This window comes from Bison bison, unplaced genomic scaffold, assembly GCF_000754665.1.
Source record: "Bison bison bison isolate TAMUID 2011002044 unplaced genomic scaffold, Bison_UMD1.0 scf7180017864217, whole genome shotgun sequence".
Classification (NCBI taxonomy): domain Eukaryota; kingdom Metazoa; phylum Chordata; class Mammalia; order Artiodactyla; family Bovidae; genus Bison; species Bison bison.
The window spans coordinates 4,479,458-4,499,399 of NW_011494789.1; the positions used below are offsets into that span (position 1 = coordinate 4,479,458).

Sequence of the window (19,942 nt, forward strand, 5' to 3'; positions counted from 1 at the left end):
GGGGTGGGGGAAGGGGGAAAAGGAGGCGAAGGCCTGGCTTGCAGCACACTCTTGTGCAATCCCCAGGGTGCTGTGCGGGGTGTCAGGGAACCTGGTCTCCCTGGGTACCACTGCTGGTCCTTGCACGTAGAAGGGCTGAAGGTTTCCAACTGGCTCAGGAGAAACTTGGGGATCTTACGCTGGAAGCAGAGAGGTGTGTCGGGTGGGAACTCAGGGCTTTTGCTCTACACACTGACAGCCTAAGAGAAGGTCAAGGATGCTTCACCTCCTGTCTCTGGTAGCCACCTGGGGCTACTTCCACAGCTCACTGTTTCGGAGGTCTCTGGTCCCCTGGGGAAAGATCTAAGAGGCATAGCACCCGGATTCTAGACTCTCAGACGATGGCTTAGGGGATCAAGGGACACAATGAAGTCTCGTTCCAAGGTGTATCCGTGCTGAGGAAAGGAGCCAAACACAAAAGATTTGAACATCTTTAGACGCCCAATGCCTTTGCCAAAAAGGCAACTGGACCCCAGTCAACAATGCAAGTGTAAACACATGTGTGTGACCATCAGCGGGTCAGGTCTGGCTGGCGAGGTCAGCGCTGGGAGGATCAAGCACCAAGACCGCCTCGGCATTCATGGAGGCTCAGGGTGGCCAGAGGGGCTGAGCGGCTCATGGCTCATCTCCAGGGCCTGGGCCAGACTGCCACATGGTAGGAGCTCAGTGGTTGTTAAGTGAGTATGGAGCAGAATTTCTGCCCACTCACATGCATGGGGAAGACAGGGAGGCCCATGGGCAGGGCCAGGCTCACATCCTGGGGCTATAAGCTGAGGTGGGGAAACAGGAACCCTGGGCCAGCTGAGAAACTCCCCTTCCAGGAAGCAGCCTCTCTTAGATTTGTTACAAAGGGTCCCTTCACTTTGTGTGTGGAAACAGTTCTCAAGGGAGGGATCAACCTGCTGTGACTCCCATCTACTTTGACCTTCCAGAATGCCTGCCTGCCTCGCTGGGACTCTGGGCGTGTGTGAGACCCAGGGAAAGCCTTGCTTTAAAGGCCAAAGTCTGGGACATCCTTGGTGGTCCAGTGGCTAAGACTCTACGCTCCAGATGCGGGCGGTCCGGGTTCAATCCCTGGTCAGGGAACTAAGATCTCATATGCTGCAACTAAGACCTGGTGAGGCCAAATAAATATTAAAAAAAAGAAAAAAAAAGAAGTCTTCCATCTTCCAGGCTATAGAGGGAGGCACAGTTTCTTTTCTGTACCAAGACACTACAGCTCCTTGATGGGCTGGGGCAGCGGGAGGGGACTAAGCAGAAGCTGAGGAGTAGGAGGTGGGCGAGTGCCCATCCTTCCATTTCTGTCCCAGGGGTCAGCCCCTGCAGAGAACACACCCTCCCAGCCAAAGCTTTGACAACCCTGGGGTTTGTGTCAATAACCTGGGCACAGGAGAATGGGGAGGGCAAAGGCACAATGCTTTCTTTGTGTCTGATGGTTGGGTGCCTCAAGCCAAGAAAACTCCTGGAACTCCCTGAAGATAACATGAGCACTTCTTCCCATGACAAGGGTGCCGCGACTTCCAATAACCCAGGCAGCCACATCTGTTCCCTCCCCGAGAGGGCCTGGAAAAACAGAGTGCGTCACCCGAGTTCAGGGGCAGCTGCCAGAGATGCTGAGACAACTGCACGGCTTGGGCCTGTGTGGGGGCCAGGAGGGGGCTGGTGGGGTGGAGGGAGACTCCAAAGAGGCAGGGTCTAGCTCCACAGATTCAGTGCCTCTGGGGAGTTGAGGAATCAAAGGCCTCTATTCTAAGCCATGAGTTGGCTCTGATTTCCTCTTGAGAGACTGAAGGCCCAGGTGACTGGACCGTTTGGTTGCAGTGGGGAATCCAGCTGTTTGGGACAGGCTGGGTCCTTGGTGGTTTATGCAGCCACGTCAGCTATCATCTCCTTATGTAGTGCGTACTTGCTGAAAGCTCACTACCTGCCAGGTACTGTGTTAAGTGCTTCATCTGCTCCTCCTGTGAGATACATCACACATCAATGACATAGGAGCTAGTAACATCCTCACTTCACCAAAGAGAAAATGAAGGATCAGAAGGGCTTCCTTGGCAGTCCAGTGGTTAAAACTCCGAACTTTCAATGCAGGAAGGGGGTGGGGTTTGATCCCTGGTTGGGGAACTAAGACCTCATATGCAGCAGCGTGGCTTGACCAAAAACACACACACACACACACACACACACACACAAACCCCCCGAAACAAAGGCTCAGAGAGGATAAGGAACTTGCTGAGGCTCACAGGCAGCATGTGGCAGGGCCGGGACGGGAATCCAGACAGAGAAGCTTACAAATCCACTCAGTGCTACCCAGTCTGTCTGGAGGAGCTGACGCCAGGAGTGAGAGGACTGCAATTCTGTCCCAAACACGACGGACTCTAGGAAGGGAAGAGGGAGGCCTTGGGCCCATCCACGGGCACTGAGTCTGCCATCTGCCCTTCCTCTGGGGAGTCCTGGCCATTCCCCCAAACAGAAGACCCAGAGACTTTCCAACAATGAAGTCTGCCAAGGAAGCTAGAAACTTCATTCTCGTCTATACTTTTCCACGGAGGACAAAGGCTATTTTGATAAAGGCTGGGATGTTAGGAGTCATTTTTGTTTCTTTGCTTGTTTTTTGGTAGTGAGTGCTGGGAATAAAAGACCCTTCTTGAAACCACTTCCCTTTCAGATCTGCCCTGGATTAAACTCTGGAGACTCAAAGCCACACCTTCCCACTTCCTGTGGCCAGCTGCAGCACGCCCAGATTCTCCGCTCCTCAGCCTCCACAGCTGCTCAGCCTCTGCATGGGAGGTAAGCTCTGAGTCTGTCCCTGGCCTGCCTTTGCTTGAAAAACAGGAGGGGTCTTTTAATGCAGGCCCATTTCCTTCTAAGTGACCTGATGGTGGATTTCCCAAAGATGAAGCCAGTGCTCAGATGTGCTCAGAACTTCCCTTGCTGCCAAACCCAGTCCTGAGTCCTGCTTTTGCTGCTAAGTCGCTTCAGTCGTGGCTGACTCTGTGCGACCCCATGGACTGCAGCCCACCAGGCTCCTCCGTCCATGGGATTCTCCAGGCAAGGGTACTGGAGTGGGGTGCCATTGCTTTCTCTGGTTCTGAGTCCTGAGCCAAGGTTATTAAGACAAGAACTGCCAGTGGCTGGGAAGACAGTGCAGAGCCTCCAGCAGGCTGACCAGTGCTAGGCTTACAGTTACGGTCTCCCACATTAGACCCTTAGGAGTCTTACTCAGATTTGTGGGTGAGGGGTTAAAGAGGCCATTCCTGACGAGAATTTCAAAACCTCAGGTCTTCACAGCCCAAGTGAGAGCACACAAAGCCATGGCAAGGGTCCTGAACGCGAGTCCTAACTCCAGCTCCGTCAGAATTAGGTTAAGACCTTGGAAAGTCACCCCAACTCTACGGCCACTGGTCTCCTTATCAGGAAAACTGAAGGCTGGACTGGACAGTCTCTAAGGCTGTGGCATGTGGGATCTCAGTTCCCTGACCAGGGACTGAACCTGTGCCCCCTGCAGTGGAAGCAGAGTCCTAATCACTGGACCACCAGAGAAGTCCCACAGTTCCAACTTTCTAAGAATCTAGATTTTCCTCCTCTTCTGTTGGGATGATAAAATGGGGATAAAAACTGTGAGCTTACAAGAGGGTTGCTGTTGATGAGTCGCTAAGTCATGTATGACTCTTTGAGACCCCATGGACTGTAGCAAGTCAGGCTTCCCTGTCCTCCATCTCCCAGAGTTTACTCAAACTCATGTCCACTCAGTCAATGATGCCATCCAACCATCTCATCCACTGTTGTCCCTTTCTTCTCCTGCCCTTAGTCTTTCCCAGCATCGGGGTCTTTTCTAATGACTTGGCTCTTCATATCAGGTGGCCAGAGTATTGGAGCTTCAGCATCACTCCTTCCAATGAATATTCAGGGTTGATTTCCTTTAGGATTGACTGGTTTGATCTCCCTGCCATCCAAGGGACTCAAGAATCTTCTCCAGCACCACAGTTCAAAAGCTTCAATTCTTCAGTGCTCAGCATTCTTCATGGTTCAAGTCTCATACCCGAACATGACTACTGGAAAAACCATAGCTTTGACTATATGGACCTCTGTCAGCAAAATGATGTCTCTGCTTTTTCATAAGAGGGTAGGAGTCAATCATGCCCTTCCTCTGAGTGGCTCTGGGTCCTGCCTAAGAATGAATGTGGCAGCAGAGAGAAGGGGACCTGGGCATCCCAGGGAGGCTCCCTGGGATTTTACGCAGCCTGAGGAGGCCGGACATATAGGTCTGGGGCACATCCCTGCTGAATTTCATGAATGCTTTCAGTAAAGTGCAGGTTGTCACAACCAGACCCCTGTGACAGGCTGCTCAGAAGCGGGGTGTCAGTCCTCACCTTGTGACCCACGTCTGCCACCTCCATAACGAGGGGGAGGGGCCCAGGCTGACTTGAGGGAATAAAGTGTCCTGGGACAGGAGGGCCCTGCAAGCCCCTACCAATACAAGGTCCTAGAGTGACACGACTGGGAATAATAAGGCCCCGGTTCTGCTTCTCCAGTCCCACGACCCGCGGAGTCAAAGCTCCAGTTCTATACAAAGGCCACGTGAGTCTTGGAGTCAAAGAACTGGTTACTCACTGTTTTGGGGACAATCTGTTTCTTGGGCTGCCCAATCTTGAAAGGAATCCTGTGAGAGAGACAGAGAGAGATGAAGAGGGAAGTTAGGAGAAATGGGGAAGGATGTGGCTGAAAAGATTCAATGAGGTATGGCCACTTCTCCCCTGGAAGGGGTGCCTCACCTCAGGGCATTCATACCACATGACTGCGGGTCAAAGACCATCAGCAGCCAGGCTGGGCTCCAGGGCAACGGTCCTCCACGGACACACAGGTGGAGATGCCCCTGAGCACTACTGTCTGTTGTCTAAATACACTGCAAAGGTGAAGCCAGGAAAGCGAGGCACTGTACTAGTAACAGTCGCTACAAAACTTGCGTCTTGGGGAGCGGCTAGGGCAGAGAGGTCACATGCTCACCTGGAGAGTTCTCATCCTTGAAAACGTGCCTTTAAAAAACCACCACAAAACCCACTATCATCTCCCCCCAAATAAATAAATACATAGACGACAAACAAACAAAAACCCCACTCTCATCTGTAGTAGGTGCTTCCCTATTTTTCTACAGAGAGACACACTGTAGAGGGCTTGTTTTTTTTTTTAAGCTGATTTTAAAAATATATCTTTATTTATATATTTGGTTGCACTGGGTCTTCATTGCAGCATGTGGGATCTAGTTCCCTGACCAGGGGTTGAACCCAGGCCTCCTGCATTGAGAGCATGGAGTCTTAGTCACTGGACCACCAATGAAATTCTAAAACTGTGGAGAGCTTCTTGTGGGGCTGGGGAGAGATGACAAACTGCAGGGGCATTAAGGATCAGTCAGGCTGGGTTATGTCCCGCAAGAACTGACAACAACTAAATAAAGCTAGCTTGGTGAAGAATCTGAATTCAGCTCAAGGTTGGCTCGAACTTGCTGGGAAGCTCGGCCCCTCAGGTTGTCCACCTGGAAATGGAAGACAGCTTGCCCTGACGGGAGGAAGGTCGTGGTGGAAGACTCTAACCCCACCTCCCCTCTCACGGACAGGCTGCCCTTCACCAGGACTGTGCCAGGACTTAATCTCCTAGTCTGGGAAACCAGAGGGTTAAACTGGGAGTCTACGAGTCTACAAGCTTCCTTCAGGTGCTGAAAATTCTACGATCCTATAATTCTGAGACTTAAAGAAGCCACAAGGCAACCCAACAGCTACAGAAGCACAGGCTTCTCCTACCGAGGCAGGAGGCAGGGAAGCCTTCCTGGCTGGGATCAGCTCAGGGAAGAGCCCTTGGGGTGCGGGCTGGACCCCCCTCAATGCTCTCCTTCCAGGCTCAGGACCAGTGGGTCCCTTCCATTCAAACCTCCCGCTCCCACTGCATCCCTCACCCCCTCCCTACACACATCCCTCTCCTGGAGCCTGACTTCTGGCCCGCACTGACCAACACTGCCACTAAACCCAATGGTATAATTAACCACCGATAATAACCCCAGACAACGATCTGGTTGAGAGGATGGGCCAGCCTGAGTCACAGTGGTTTAAATTTAATTTCTGGAGGACATCCTGTTTATTGTTAACCCAGCCCCATAATTTGGGAGTGTTAACCCTTTGGGGGCTGGCTCATTCACGTGGCTTCTGTAAACAAATCAGCTCTGGCTGTGTCATTACCAGGGAAAGGGAAGTGATGGAACCAAAAAGGAAAGGGAAAAAAAATGAAACTGCCATTTCCCTTTCTCAGACCTGAAGAAGACAGGTTAAGAGGAGAGCCTTAGACTCCTCCCCCTCGCCCCAGTTACTTTTCCCCAGATCAGGGACTCAAGCTGATTGACACAATGGTTTTGGACAGTGAGACACTGCCTTCAAGGACCATTTTGGTAACAGTGCAAATGAGGTCCTGGTGGCATTGCAAAAGGACTGATCCCACTCTGTGGCAAGCATACGGCCTATAAAAAGCTGTATAAAAGGTTTCAGGAATCTGAAACCCTGGTCTCTGCCTCTGACTAGCTTCTTAGACAAACTATAAAACAAAGGAGTTGGACTAGATGGCCCTTTCAGCTTATCTAAAACTTGAATTCTACACTGAATTCTCCCTTCCAAGAATGTGGGGAGCAGGATGAGAATTCTAAACACGACTCGGAGCAGTCGTCAAAGAGATTCTAACTCGGCGTCTAGTACTACTGCCTCCCTGGTGGCTCCGATGGCAAAGAATTCGCCTGCAATGCGGGAGACCTGGGTTCCATCCCTGGGTTGGGAAGAGCCCCTGGAGAAGGGAATGGCAGCCCACTCCAATACTCTGGCCTGGGAAGCCCCATGGACAGAGGGGCCCACATGCAGGCTACAATGCATGGGGTCGCAGGAGTCGGACATGACTGAGCAACTCACACACACACATTACCACCAACTAGAGACAAAGGAATTAGGAACTTCGATTCCATTATTTGTGGTGCCACAGCCTCTCTCTCTCTAAATCTTAATTTAGAATCACGGTATTTTTAGAGCTGCGAGTTACCATAGAAATTTTTCCAGTTCAACCCTCTCATTTGGTGGATGGAGAAGGAGATATGGAGGGGCGCAGTGACGAGCCCAGGGTCATGCGACGACAGGACGCAGAACAAACTGTCAGGGCCTCGATTTGTCCATATTTCTCTCGGCTACTCAGAATGTAATACTCTTTCACACAAACATGTTCCTTCACATGTATTTGAAGAAATTATGAAAAACCATCTGACCACAATACCTCATCCTAAAATACTATGGATTTTACAAAGGGTTCATGGTTATGAGACAGGAAACGAAAAGAGGACCGTGTTATCAGGAGAAGGAGGCTGGTGCTGAAAGGGGTGCTTCTACACACAAGAGGCTACGTGCACCGTGTAGACGGAGCCAGGTCTCTGTAACCTCACTGTCAGCACCTGACAATCACCTATAACTTTATCATTCAATTCTGATCAGGTTTCAGTTCACCTCTTCAAAAGCCATCTCCCTGCCTGAAGAATGCTTTTCTTTTAAAAAAGTTACTTTTAATTTTAAAAGGTTTAGGTTTACAGAACTGTGAAGACAGTCCCTAGCTCCATATATTCCACACCCAGTTTCCCTTATTATTAACCTCTTACAGTTGTATGGTATATTTATTACAATTAAGAAGCCAATCCTGAGATATCAGTCTATGCTTGATTCAGATTCCCTTAGTTTGACCTCAGGTCCGTTTGAAGTTCAGGATCCTAGCCAGGCTACTGCATTCCATTTAGTTGTTAAGTCTCCTTAGCCTCCTCTTGATCTTTTCTCAGACCTTCCCTGTTTTCTGATGACCCCGACCATTTTCAGGAGTGCTGGTCAGGTATTCTATGGACGGTCCCTTGGTTGGTTTGTCTGCTCTTTTTCTCATGACTGGATTGGGGTTACGGGTTGTAGGGGGAAGAAGTAAAAATGCCGTTCTCGCCACATCACACTGAGGGTTTGAGCTATCAATGTGACTTTCTGAAAAAAAAAAAAAAATTTACCATTGGAATTTTCTAAAACCTCTTTACTTTGTAAACAATATTTCTTCTGATCTATGTTTTGCCTTTTTTTTTGGCCTCGAGGCATGTAGGATCTTAGCTCCCCGACCAGGGATCCAACTTGCACCCCCTGCACTGGAAGGCGCGGTCTGAACCACTGGACTGCCAGGGAAGTCTTTCAGTGTGACTTCTTACAGTTGACGTGAGCCTCGGTCACTGGGCTGAAGCAGTGTTTCCCAGGATTCTCCACTCTATGGTCACTTCCCACCCCCACACCCTGGTATGCCCCCTCCCCTCTTTGGAAGGAAGCCACTATGGAACAGCCCATACTTAAGGAGTTATACTCCACCTCCTGGAGGGCAGAGTATTGGCACAAGTTATTTGGGATTCTGCACCGGAGAATTCTGTTCTTCGTTTATTTATTCAGTCATTTGTATCAGTTTAAATGCATATTTATTTTATATGAGTTATAATCCAATACTACTTTATTTGTTCTTCCAACTGTTCCAGCTTTGGGAGCTCCTCTAGTTGGCTCCTGTGTCCTTCTGACACACCCACATCAGTGTGTGTGTGTTTTGTTAGTACTTCCTTGCTTTCTGGACAAAAAGATGCTCATTGTGTACATTTCCTGCACCAGCCCTAGAACTGGTGAAGGAACTTCCGAAACCAGCAGTCACTGTGCCTCTATAATATGGTCTCGCTCTGCCTTTTAGCTTCCTTTCTCTTTCAGCCAATACAGCTACCACCTTGATTCAGCCAAGTGGCTGTCCATTTATTCCCCAAATCCTAACTCCCTGTCCCAAAGTGGGACGTCCATTTTTTTTTTTTTTTTTTAGCATCAACACTGTCATTTACAATTTCATCAGGACAAAAGGTATAAAACTTGGGGCAACTGGGACATACAGCCATCCCACCCACAGGGAACCCTTTCCTTCTCCTGGTTTCATCAAAGCTGTTCTGAGTCTCAAACTTTGCTGACCTTCTTTGAAATGTCGATGACTTTATTTGGCATTTAAAAATATTCTACCTTTTACAGTTGATTACAGTTCATCTCTTTAAAAAGTAAACATGCTCATCAGAGAAAACTTAAGAAATACAGAAAAGCCTAGAAGAGAGAAAAAAGAGAGAGAAAGAAGGGGAAAAGAAAAAGAAAAAACCCCAACAGCCCCCAGTCTCCTATCGAAAGACAACCAAGGTTAACGTTTTGGTGTTAATTATATTTTAACATTTGCAGGAAAAAAAAAAAAACAAAAACACAAAACAAAACAAAGCTTGAAGCAGATATGCCAAATGTTAGTAGTTAATTCCGGGTGGTGAGAATATGATTACTGTTCTCTTCTTTGCACTTTCCTTATTTCTCAAATAAGCTTAAGAAAAAACTTACTCTTTTTTCTTGACTATAAAAATAACACCTGATCAGTGTCAAAAACTTGGAAAACTATGAAGAACACAACACAGATACAAACACACAAAATCCCAGAGAAAAAGTACCACCTCGAATCTCAGTGTACATGAGTGTGTACACGTATGCATTACTTACACAACTTTTAAAATATAAAGGGACCATATATCAGGAGTGTTTTTATACGCCAATTTAGTTTTCATTGGCCTTTTTCTTTTTTATTATTTGAATTAATTTATATTGTTTCTAATTGAAGGATAACTGCTTTACAATATTGTATTGGTTTCTGCCATACATCAACATGAATCAGTGATAGGTATACATATATTCTCTCCCTCTGAACCTCCCTCCCACCCCACCCCAACCCTCTAGGTTGTCGCAGAGCCTTGGTTTGAGTTCCAAGTCACTCACCAGATTCCCACTGGCTATCTATTTTACATATGGTAACGTATATGTTTCCACGCTTCTGTCTCCATTCATCCTAGTCTTTCCCTCCCCCGTGTTCATAAGTCGGTTCTCTACGTCAGCATCTCCATTGCTGCCCTGCACCACCTTTCTACATTCATCAGCACCATCTTTAGATTCCACATGTATGTGTTAAAATATGACATTTGTTTTCTCTTTCTGACTTCACTCTGTGTAATAATTAGCCTGACTTTTAAGCGCTAACTAGTATTTCATTAATCAACTGTACCACTAGTTTTCTTTTTGTGCTCACATCACTCACTTACTGTTCATTTCAACTGCTTCAAGTTTTTCTTCTCTTGAAAATGAAAATGAATGGCTAAATCTTTGGGCACATCAAGGATTAGTTACAATTAGTTGGAATTGCTGGGTCAAAGGACACCTGCAGGTTCAAGGTTTTGATTCACTTGCCAAATGGACCCTGAGACAGATTCAAACAGTTTACATATTTTTAAAGGACTGAAATAGTTTATTTCAAAGTATATGATACTTTGGACAGTGTATCAGGATTCTTTTCCTGCCTTACTTGTTTCCCTCTCCATTTTACGTGTGTGTGTGTGTGTGTGTGTTTAACATACAGAGGGTTTTAATTAGTATGAAGTCAAAATGACCAAGTCTATCTTTTTCCTTTATGATTTCTTCTTTTGATATCCTACAAAGACCTGCCTCCTCCACCCCAACAAGAAAAATTCATCTAGATTTACTTTATTACTTTTATGACTTCCTCTTTAAGCTTTGCTCTTATCAAAGCTATACATGTGCATTGTTTAATAAGGGAACAATGTTTGCTAAGCAAAACATTAGGTTCTAGGCTCCCCAGTCTCACTCAGTTGCTTGAGATGAGCACTTCTAACTTGGCTGTTCTTTTTTTGTTGTTGTTTTTTGATAGGTACCTTTGCATCTTTAAATAGAAAATGTGAGCATTGCCCCTCGTTGATTATTAGGTTTCAGGTCCTAGCTACTGACTTTTTATCGTGGAAGAAGATTTAACTAAACAAACACATGCACCTCTTTTGGGTCTTCACCCCTATTACCAAAGGCATATTTGCAACTCTGTCTTCTCAATAGAGTTATACTGTGATCTGGTTAGATTCATATGAAATACACTATTAGGAACATAATGTGATTTGTTTTCCTTCCTTCGTGTGGCAGCCAGCAGACTGTTCAGCCTCAGCCACATCTTCAGGAGACAGCAGAGTTCCCTCCCCAGATGAGCCACTAGCAAATTCCTGACAATCAGAAACTGGCATTGCTGGGAGGCACTGTTGGTGGTAGGGTGGAGGGGTGGGGGAGGGAGGTAATCTGTTACACAGCAACACAAAACTCGGAACACTGCATAAGTTTCCCTAAAAATAGTTTTTACTTTCACATGCTTAATTTTCTCTGTTTAGCCCTAATCCTCTCTCAATTGTCTAAATCTACTCAGTACATTCCCTTGTATTAGGTGTTCTATCATCTCCCCTTCCTGAAAGTCTCTACTGGAGCGTTGAACCTAGTCTGGATGGACTACCTCTCCTCCTGGGCTCTCCCATCACCATCTTTACAGGGATTTCTTTGGCTTCTCTCCTGGGAGCTTCTCCACCTGGACTATGGGTCTTCCCCTTTCTTGGTTTACTCCTCATTTGGGTGCGTAAAGTGTGAGGGAGATCATTTAAAAATATGTGTTTTTATTTGGTTGTGCCAGGTCTTAGTTGAAGGATGTGGAATCTAGTTCTCTGACCAGGGATTGAACCCGGGCCCTCTGCATTGGGAGTGTGGAGTCTTATCCACTGGACCACCAAAGAAGTCCTGGAGACAGCACAACCCAAACTCTTTTTATCCTATCCTCACGCTATAGTTAGTTGGACTGGGTATAGAATTGTAGGCTAGGAATGACTTCTTCCAGAATCTCAAAGGCACTGGTTCCTTGGCTTCTCTTTTCCCAGTACCGTTTAGGTGGTGAAGTCTGAAGCCACTCCGATTCCCAAACCTTTGCATGGGATCTGCTTTTTATTTTCTTCATGCAAGCTTCGAGGATCAGATGTGCGTCCTCTGCAGTGCAGAATTTCACCTTGTGGTGTTTTTATCCGTTGTGCTGGGGTATTCACAGGACTCTGTCAAGTTGGCCATTTATAATCTTTAGTTCTTGGATTAAAGGAGACTTTGTTGTTGTTGACCCACTCCCATTTTCTGTTTGCCTTTTAAAAAAATTTCTAATTCTGATGTTGACCTTGGTTGGTCCTCTAATTTCTGTTTTTTTTCAACGTTTCCTTACTTTTTAATATTTCTAAAGAGATTTTCATTTCTGCTATCATGTTTTTCATTTCCAACAGTTCTTCTGGTTAAACATGAGTAAGTATCACCAAAGATCCTAGTTCATTTGCTCCATTGTTTTCCAAACATGTAGCAATTCAGTGTAACTGGGGATGTGAGGGTGGCCATTGCGTTCATTCTTGCCAGGCAGTGCTTATACATTTGAATTTTCTCCCTAATTTCATACATCAATTATGAAACTATTTTTTTTTTTATTCCTAGAGAAGCTTAACCTTTTTCCAAATGTTTATATTGTGTGTTTTTGCTGTGAATTTCTCTTCGTGTCCTTTAATCATTAATGTATTTGGGATTTTGTGCTTAAATTTCTTATAGCTTGTTATTTAATAAAGAAGTTAACTGTCAAAAAAAAAAAAAAGAGTAACCTGTTTTTACTTACCAGATGCTTTATCTGAAACTTTCAATGAGAGCTTTGAAAAGAGCTTCCTCTTCCTTTACAGTCTCAGTTTCCCTTCAAGTTGCTTTTCTGGTTTGTTTTAGTCTCCGTTTTTCACATTAAATACGTCCCTTGGACGAACAGTAGTTCTTGGTTATCTTCTCGAATATATGACTAGGAGCCAAAAGGCAGCTGTGAGTACATGAATAGTGTCTGTCTATTGTGTAGGATGATCTGGCTGAGAAGTCTTATAGGGGATCCTTGATGTCAGTATCTGGTCTTTTCTCTGAGGGAGGTGAAATTCCTTAGAGAAGATTTTTCCACTCCCATCCACTGGATATAAAGACCCAGCTCACTGTTCTGGGATCTCAGGGAGTAGACGAGGCCCTGTGTGTGTGCATGTGGGGAAAGGGTGTGTCAGCACTCCATATGCATTCATCCACTTCATCCCCTGTGAAGTCCTACCCTCACCTGTACCTGAAGTGGGTCTAGGTGTTGTGGCCCTGAAGCTTACACAATTCTGCATGCCCTTTTAAAGAGATTCCAAAGCTGCAAATGTAAAATTAGGTCTGAAAGTGAATGTTTATTTAGACAGAGAAAAGAGCATAATAAATTACAAGTTATAAAACCTGACAAATAACATGAACATCAGAAAATCAAGAATAACCTAATATTTTTATTAATCATCTGCCTGACACACCTTTATATTTACTTCTCTACATTTTTTTTTTTGGCTGCATAGTCTATGATTGCCTCTTCATATGACACAGACTTGATAAATCATTTCTTAGAGAGAAAAGAAAGATAATTCAGCCTTTTTTCCAGTGGCGTTGATTGAAATTTGTTTTCTATTACTGACAGTTTAGAAAAGCTTTTTTATGCAGCTTACTGGTAACATATAAATATAATATAAATTTTAGGACTGTTGTAAAATTTATGAAAATCTCATGTTTCTTTCATAAGTAAACTGTAAGATTTCAGGGCACATTTCAGATTTTCTTGTACAATGACTAATCTTAAATGCTCTCTGAATTAATGAGAGAAAACTGGCTTGTCACTGATGTCCTTGTAGGAGGGCATACCATGAGTTTTAGGTTTTCTTTGTTATGTCTTTCATGTTAAATCCACTAGAAATTTAAATGTTTTAGCAACACGTTCATATGATTTGCTCCTCCTCTTCATTAGCTGGATTATCAAATAATCATCACTTCTATTTAAAACTGACCTATCCTCTTAATGAATTGCTAGCTTTCGGCACAATGTGACATTGTTTTGTTACACTTTACTTGATTTCAGAATAATATCTATGATTTCATTGCTCCCCTTTGTCACTTGTTTTGTGTTTTATTTTTATCGAATTTTCCTTTTAACTATAAAATAAACTTGAAGATGACCGAAAAAGGTATATCCTTTGTATATTTCCAACTTAGGGAGTCTGCAATTTCTCACTTGGCTTATTAAAGATTTCCAAAAATCTCCTTACAAATTGAAGTCAAAACAGCAAACTTTCAATTCAACATCCCCCCACCCCAACCCTGTCCCATCTCAAAAAAGGTCTAGGCTATTCTAAGCTGCCTGACATGAAGGATAGTATATAGAAGAAAAAGGAGGACCTAGAGATTATAATACCGAGTGAAGTCAGACAAAGACAAACATCATACGATATCGCTTTTATGTGGAATCTAAAAAAATGGTACAGATGAACCTTTTACAAAACAGAAACTGAGTCAGATGTAGAAAACAAACTTATGGTTACCAAGGTAAAAAGATCAGGGAGGAATAAATTGGGAGTTTGGGACTGACATATACATACTACTACATGTAAAATAGATAACTAAGCAATAAGGACTTAATGTGTAGCACAGGGAACTCTACTAAATACTCTGTAATAATGTGTTAGGGGGGCCTCGCAGGTGGCTCAGTGTTAAAAAAAAAAAAAAAAGAAAACAAAAAACCTGCCTGCCAATTCAGGAGATGCAGGAGACTCAGGTTTGATCCCTGGGTTGGGAAGATCCCCTGAAAAGGAGATGACAACCCACTCCAGTATTTTTGCCTGAAAAATCCCATGGACAGAGGAGCCTGGTGGGCCATAGTCCACGGGGTCACAAAGAGTTGGACGTGACTGACCTACATGGCAACCTACACACACACAACCTACATGGAAACAGAATCTAAAAAAGAGTGGATGCATGTGTTTGTACAACTGATTCACTTTGCTCTACAGCAGAAACTAACACAACATTGTAAATCAACCGTACTAAAAAAAAAAAAAAAAATTAGTAAAAAAAAAAGAGAATGGAAGAAGAGAAGGCAGAGGTATTAACTGAGTGCAGTATAAATACATTTCCAAAGTTTATGGAAATAGGATTATTTGCACACATGGCTAGGTTTCCTACCAGGGCCCTGGACAAAGTCCATGTAAGCAAGGGGCCCTGAAGTTAAAGCTTTATTAGTTTCCCACAGTAAATCCACCTTTGTGTGCCCTTGTAGAGAAACTCTCTGCTTCACACTCTCCAGGGTACAGCCCCTTCATTCTTCTGCGAGGGTGAGGTGGGGACAGTCTCTGGGGAAATGGACTTGGGGAGGAGATGGTAGGACTCTCAACTTTTTCACAGGCAGCTTTCAACCAGTCTTCCTAACCTGAGTGTTTGGCTTTACTTCACTTCTAGAGGTGTCCAGGGCCACCAGTTCCTGAACCTTTGAGGATTTTATAACAGAAGTTCTTGGTTTTCCTGAATGCTAGTTCATGATCTGGCTTCCTAGGAAATGCTAAGTCCATTACCCAACGTAACTGCATTCTAAACCCCAAGTGTTGTTGATAACAAATACCAAAAAGTGAAGATTAAAAATCTAGAGTAGAGGTTAGACTCTCAAAAATACAATATTTAAAAAACAAACAGAACAAAATCACAAAGGTTATAAAAAATATATATGAAGTTTGCTTTAAAAATAGGGTCTTTTTTTTTTTTTGCAAGACAGGAAACACAGAAAAGGTGTATAAACTTGAACCCAAAACAACAAAGTAAATGACAATGGGATCATACTTATAAATAATTACCTTAAATGTAAATGGGTTGAATGCCCCAATCAAAAGACAAAGACTGGCTGAATGGATACAAAAACAAGACCCCATATATGCTGTCTATAAGAGACCCACCTCAAAACAAGGGACACATACAGACTGAAAGTGAAGGGCTGGAAAAAGATATTTCACGCAAATGGAGACCAAAAGAAAGCAGGAGTAGCAATACTCATATCAGATAAAATAGACTTTTAAATAAAGGCTGTGAAAAGAGATAAAGAAGGATACTACATAATGATCAAAGGATCATTCCAAGAAGAAGATATAACAATTATAAATATATATGCACCCAACATAGGGAACACCGAAATATGTAAGGCAAATGCTAACAAGTATGAAAGGGGAAATTAACAATAACACAATAATAGTGGGAGACTTTAATACCCCACTCACACCTATGGATAGATCAACTAAACAGAAAATTAGCAAGGAAATACAAACTTTAAATGATACAATGGACCAGTTAGACCTAATTAATATCTATAGGACATTTCACATGAAAACAATGAATTTCACCTTTTTCTTAAGTGCCCACGGAACCTTCTCCAGGACAGATCATATCCTGGGCCATAAATCTAGCCTTGGTAAATTCAAAAAAATTGAAATCATTCCAAGCATCTTTTCTGATCACAATGCAGTAAGATTAGATGTCAATTACAGGAATAAAACTATTAAAAATTCCAACATATGGAGGCTGAACAACACACTTCTGAATAACCAACAAATCACAGAAGAAATAAAAAAAGAAATCAAAATATGCATAGAAACAAATGAAAACCAAGTGTTGTTGATGTCTCTATTTTCCTTGAATTTGTAGATTCAAGATTTTTAAAAAATCACTTCATTGTGTTTCTTGTAGGATTTTAAGAGAGATAAAACTAGATGCATATTACACACTATAATGTATAATGTGCTATATATTATAGATACATTATATTATACTATATATACCTAGTTTCTCTCTCACAAATCCCACAGCCTGTCACCTCTACTCAGAACCTGCTTTATTAATTTCAAAAAACAACTTTATGAGATGAAATTCACATTCTGTAAAATTCATTCTTTTATAAGTGTACAATTTGGTGTTTTGGGTATATTCACAGACTTGTACAACTCTCATCACTACCTTTATTTTATTTTTGGCCATGCTGTGCAGCTTGTGGGATCTTAGTTCCCGGAGCAGGGATTGGACCTGCACCCTTGGCAGTGAAAGCAGAGTCCTAACCACTGGATTGCCAGAGAATTCCCACCACTAACTAATTTTAGAACATTTTCATCACCCAAAAGGAAACTCTGTATCTATTAGCAGTCATTCACCATTTAAAGCTCAACATTCAGAAAACTAAGTTCATGGCATCCAGTCCCATCACTTCATGGCAAATAGATGGAGAAACAGTGGTTGACTTTATTTTTCTGAGCTCCAAAATCACTGCAGATGGTGACTGCAGCCATGAAATTAAAAGATGCTTACTCCTTGGAAGCAAAGTTATGACCAACCTAGACAGCATAGTAAAAAGCAGAGACATTACTTTGTCAACAAAAGTCCATCCAGTCAAGGCTATGGTTTTTCCAGTGGTCATATATGGATGTGAAAGTTGGACTATAAAGAAAGCTGAGCACTGAAGAATTGATGCTTTTGAACTGTGGTGCTGGAGAAGACTTTTGAGAGTCCCTTGGACTGCAAGGAGATCTAACCAGTCCATCCTAAAGGAGATCAGTCCTGGGTGTGCACTGGTAGGACTGATGTTGAAGCAGAAACTCCAATACTTTGGCCACCTGATGCGAAGAGCTGACTCATTTGAAAAGACCCTGATGCTGGGCAAGAATGAGGGCAGGAGAAGAAGGGGACGACAGAGGATGAGATGGTTGGATGGCATCACCGACTCAATGGACAAGGGTTTGGATGGACTCTGGGAGTTGGTGATGGACAGGGAGGCCTGGCGTGCTGCGGTTCGTGGGGTCACAAAGAGTCGGACACGACTGAGTGACTGAACTGAACTGAACTGAACTGAACCGAACCATTTTGTATTGTACCCGAAAGACACTTTCAGTCTCTAAGGATTTGCCTATTCTGGATATTTCACATAAACAGAATTATATAACATGTGGCCTTTTGTCTTGGCTTCTTTCACTGAGCAAAATGTTTTCTACGATTAGCCATGTTGTGGCATGTATGAGTATGATGTTGAGCATCTTTTTTGGTGTTTATTAGTCATTTGTGTATCTTTTCTGGAGAAACATCCATTCAAATTGTTAGCCCATTTAAAAACTTGATGTTCTTTTAACTGTTGAGTTGTAAGAGTTCTTTATATACTCTGGGTACAAGTCCCTAATCAGATATATGTTTTGCAAATATTTTCTGTCATTTGTGATTTTTTTTTTTCCACTTTCTTCATGGTGTCCTTTGAAGAATTAGTTTTAGATTTTGAAATAGCCGAATCTATGTTTTCTTTTGTTGTTTGTGGTTTTGGTTTTTGTATCTAAGAATTCTTTGCCAAATCCAAGGTCAGGAAGATTCACATTTGTTTTCTTTACTTAGAGTGTTCTAGTTTCAGCTTTTACGTTCAGGTCTTTGATCCTTTCTAACTTTAGTACATAGTGTAGGTAAGGGTCCTACTTCATTGTTTTGCATGGGGCCATCCAGTTATCCCAGTACTGTTGGTTGAAAAGACTTTCCTTTTCTGTTGAACTGTCCTGACATCCTTGTTAAAAATCAACAGACCATCAATGTAAAGGTTATTTCTGGACTCAATTCTACTCCATTGATTTGCATCTTAATGCTAGTACTACACTATCTTAATTACTGTTGCTTTGTAGTAAGTTTTGAGATTGGGAAGAGTAAGTCCTCCAACTTTGTATTACTTTGCTAAGACTGTTTTGGCTATTCTGTGTTCCTTGCATTTCCAAATGAATTTTAGTGGTTTGTTTTTTATATTCAAATCTTTACTCCATGTAGAGTTTGAGTGTATGGTTAGCCAGCTGCTTTAATGTGATTAAAAAAAATAATCTTTAAAAAAATATATTTTTAAAGATTTTTGTTTTAAATGACCATTTTTAAAGTCTTTATTGAATTTGTTACAATATTGTTTCTGTTTTACGTTGGCCATGAGGCATGTGGGATCATAGCTCCCCAACCAGGGATTGAACCTGCACCCCCTGCATTGGAAGGCAAAGTCTTAACCACTGGACCACCAGGGAAGTTCCCCCCACCCCCCAAAATTAATCTATCTCTGAAAAATAATTTTATTAGTGTTAAACATTTCCACTCTATACCACAAGTAGGTCCACTCTCTTTTGAACAACACAGATTTAATTATTTAGGTTTATAACAATTCAATATCTAGTAAGCAAATCCTTCTCATTACATTTCTTTTTTAGGTAATTTCTTGGCTACTTTAACTTTGTTTTGTTTTCAGATTTAAGATGAAATTCAAAATCATGTGCTGTATCCTCCCTTTTAAATCAGGATATTTATTACTGAAAATATATTCAGTTCAGTTCAGTTGCTCAGTCGTGTCTGACTCTTTGCAACCTCAGGCCTCCCTGTCTATCACCAATTCCTGGAGTTTACTCAAACTCATGTCCACTGAGTCAGTGATGCCATCCAACCATCTCATCCTCTGTCGTCCCCTTCTCCTCCTGCCTTCAATCCTTCCCAGCATCAGGGTCTTTTCAAATGAGTCAGTTCTTCACATCAGGTGGCCAAAGTATTGGAGTGGCATCGGTCCTTCCAATGAATATTCAGGACTGATTTCCTTTAGGATGGACTGGTTGGATGTTCTTGCAGTCCAAGGGACTCTTAAGTCTTCTCCAACACCACAGTTCAAAAGCATCAATGCTTCGGCACTCAGCTTTCTTTAGTCCAGCTCTCACATCCATCCATACATGACTAATGGAAAAACCATAGCTTTGACTAGATGGACCATTGTTGGCAGAGTAATGTCTCTGCTTTTTAATATGCTGTCTAGATTGGTTATAACTTTTCTTCCAAGGGGCAAGCGTCTTTTAATTTCATGGCTACAGTCACCATCTGCAGTGATTTTGGAGCCCCCAAAAATAAAGTCTGTCACTGTTTCTACTGTTTCCCCATCTATTTGCCATGAAGTGAAAATACATTATATTTATAAATTAACTTATGAAGAACTAACATCTTTATCAATATTAGGTTTGCTCGTTTAGGGCCAAAACATTTCTTTCCAGTCATTCAAGTCT

At 43.1% G+C, this 19,942-nt stretch overlaps 1 protein-coding gene across 2 annotated transcripts in view; it reads right to left on the reverse strand.

The window, feature by feature from the left end:
- BIN3 (bridging integrator 3) overlaps window positions 1–19,942 on the reverse strand; it is a 50,945-nt gene that overhangs the window by 18,780 nt on the left and 12,223 nt on the right. Inside the window, exon 2 of one of the 2 annotated variants that reach the window (XM_010845481.1) lies at window positions 4,651–4,699. The exons of the other annotated variant lie outside the window; for it this stretch is intronic. Within the exon in view, the coding sequence (XP_010843783.1) occupies window positions 4,651–4,699 (49 nt within the window). The remainder of the gene's footprint in view (window positions 1–4,650; window positions 4,700–19,942) is intronic. 2 annotated transcript variants of the gene reach the window in all.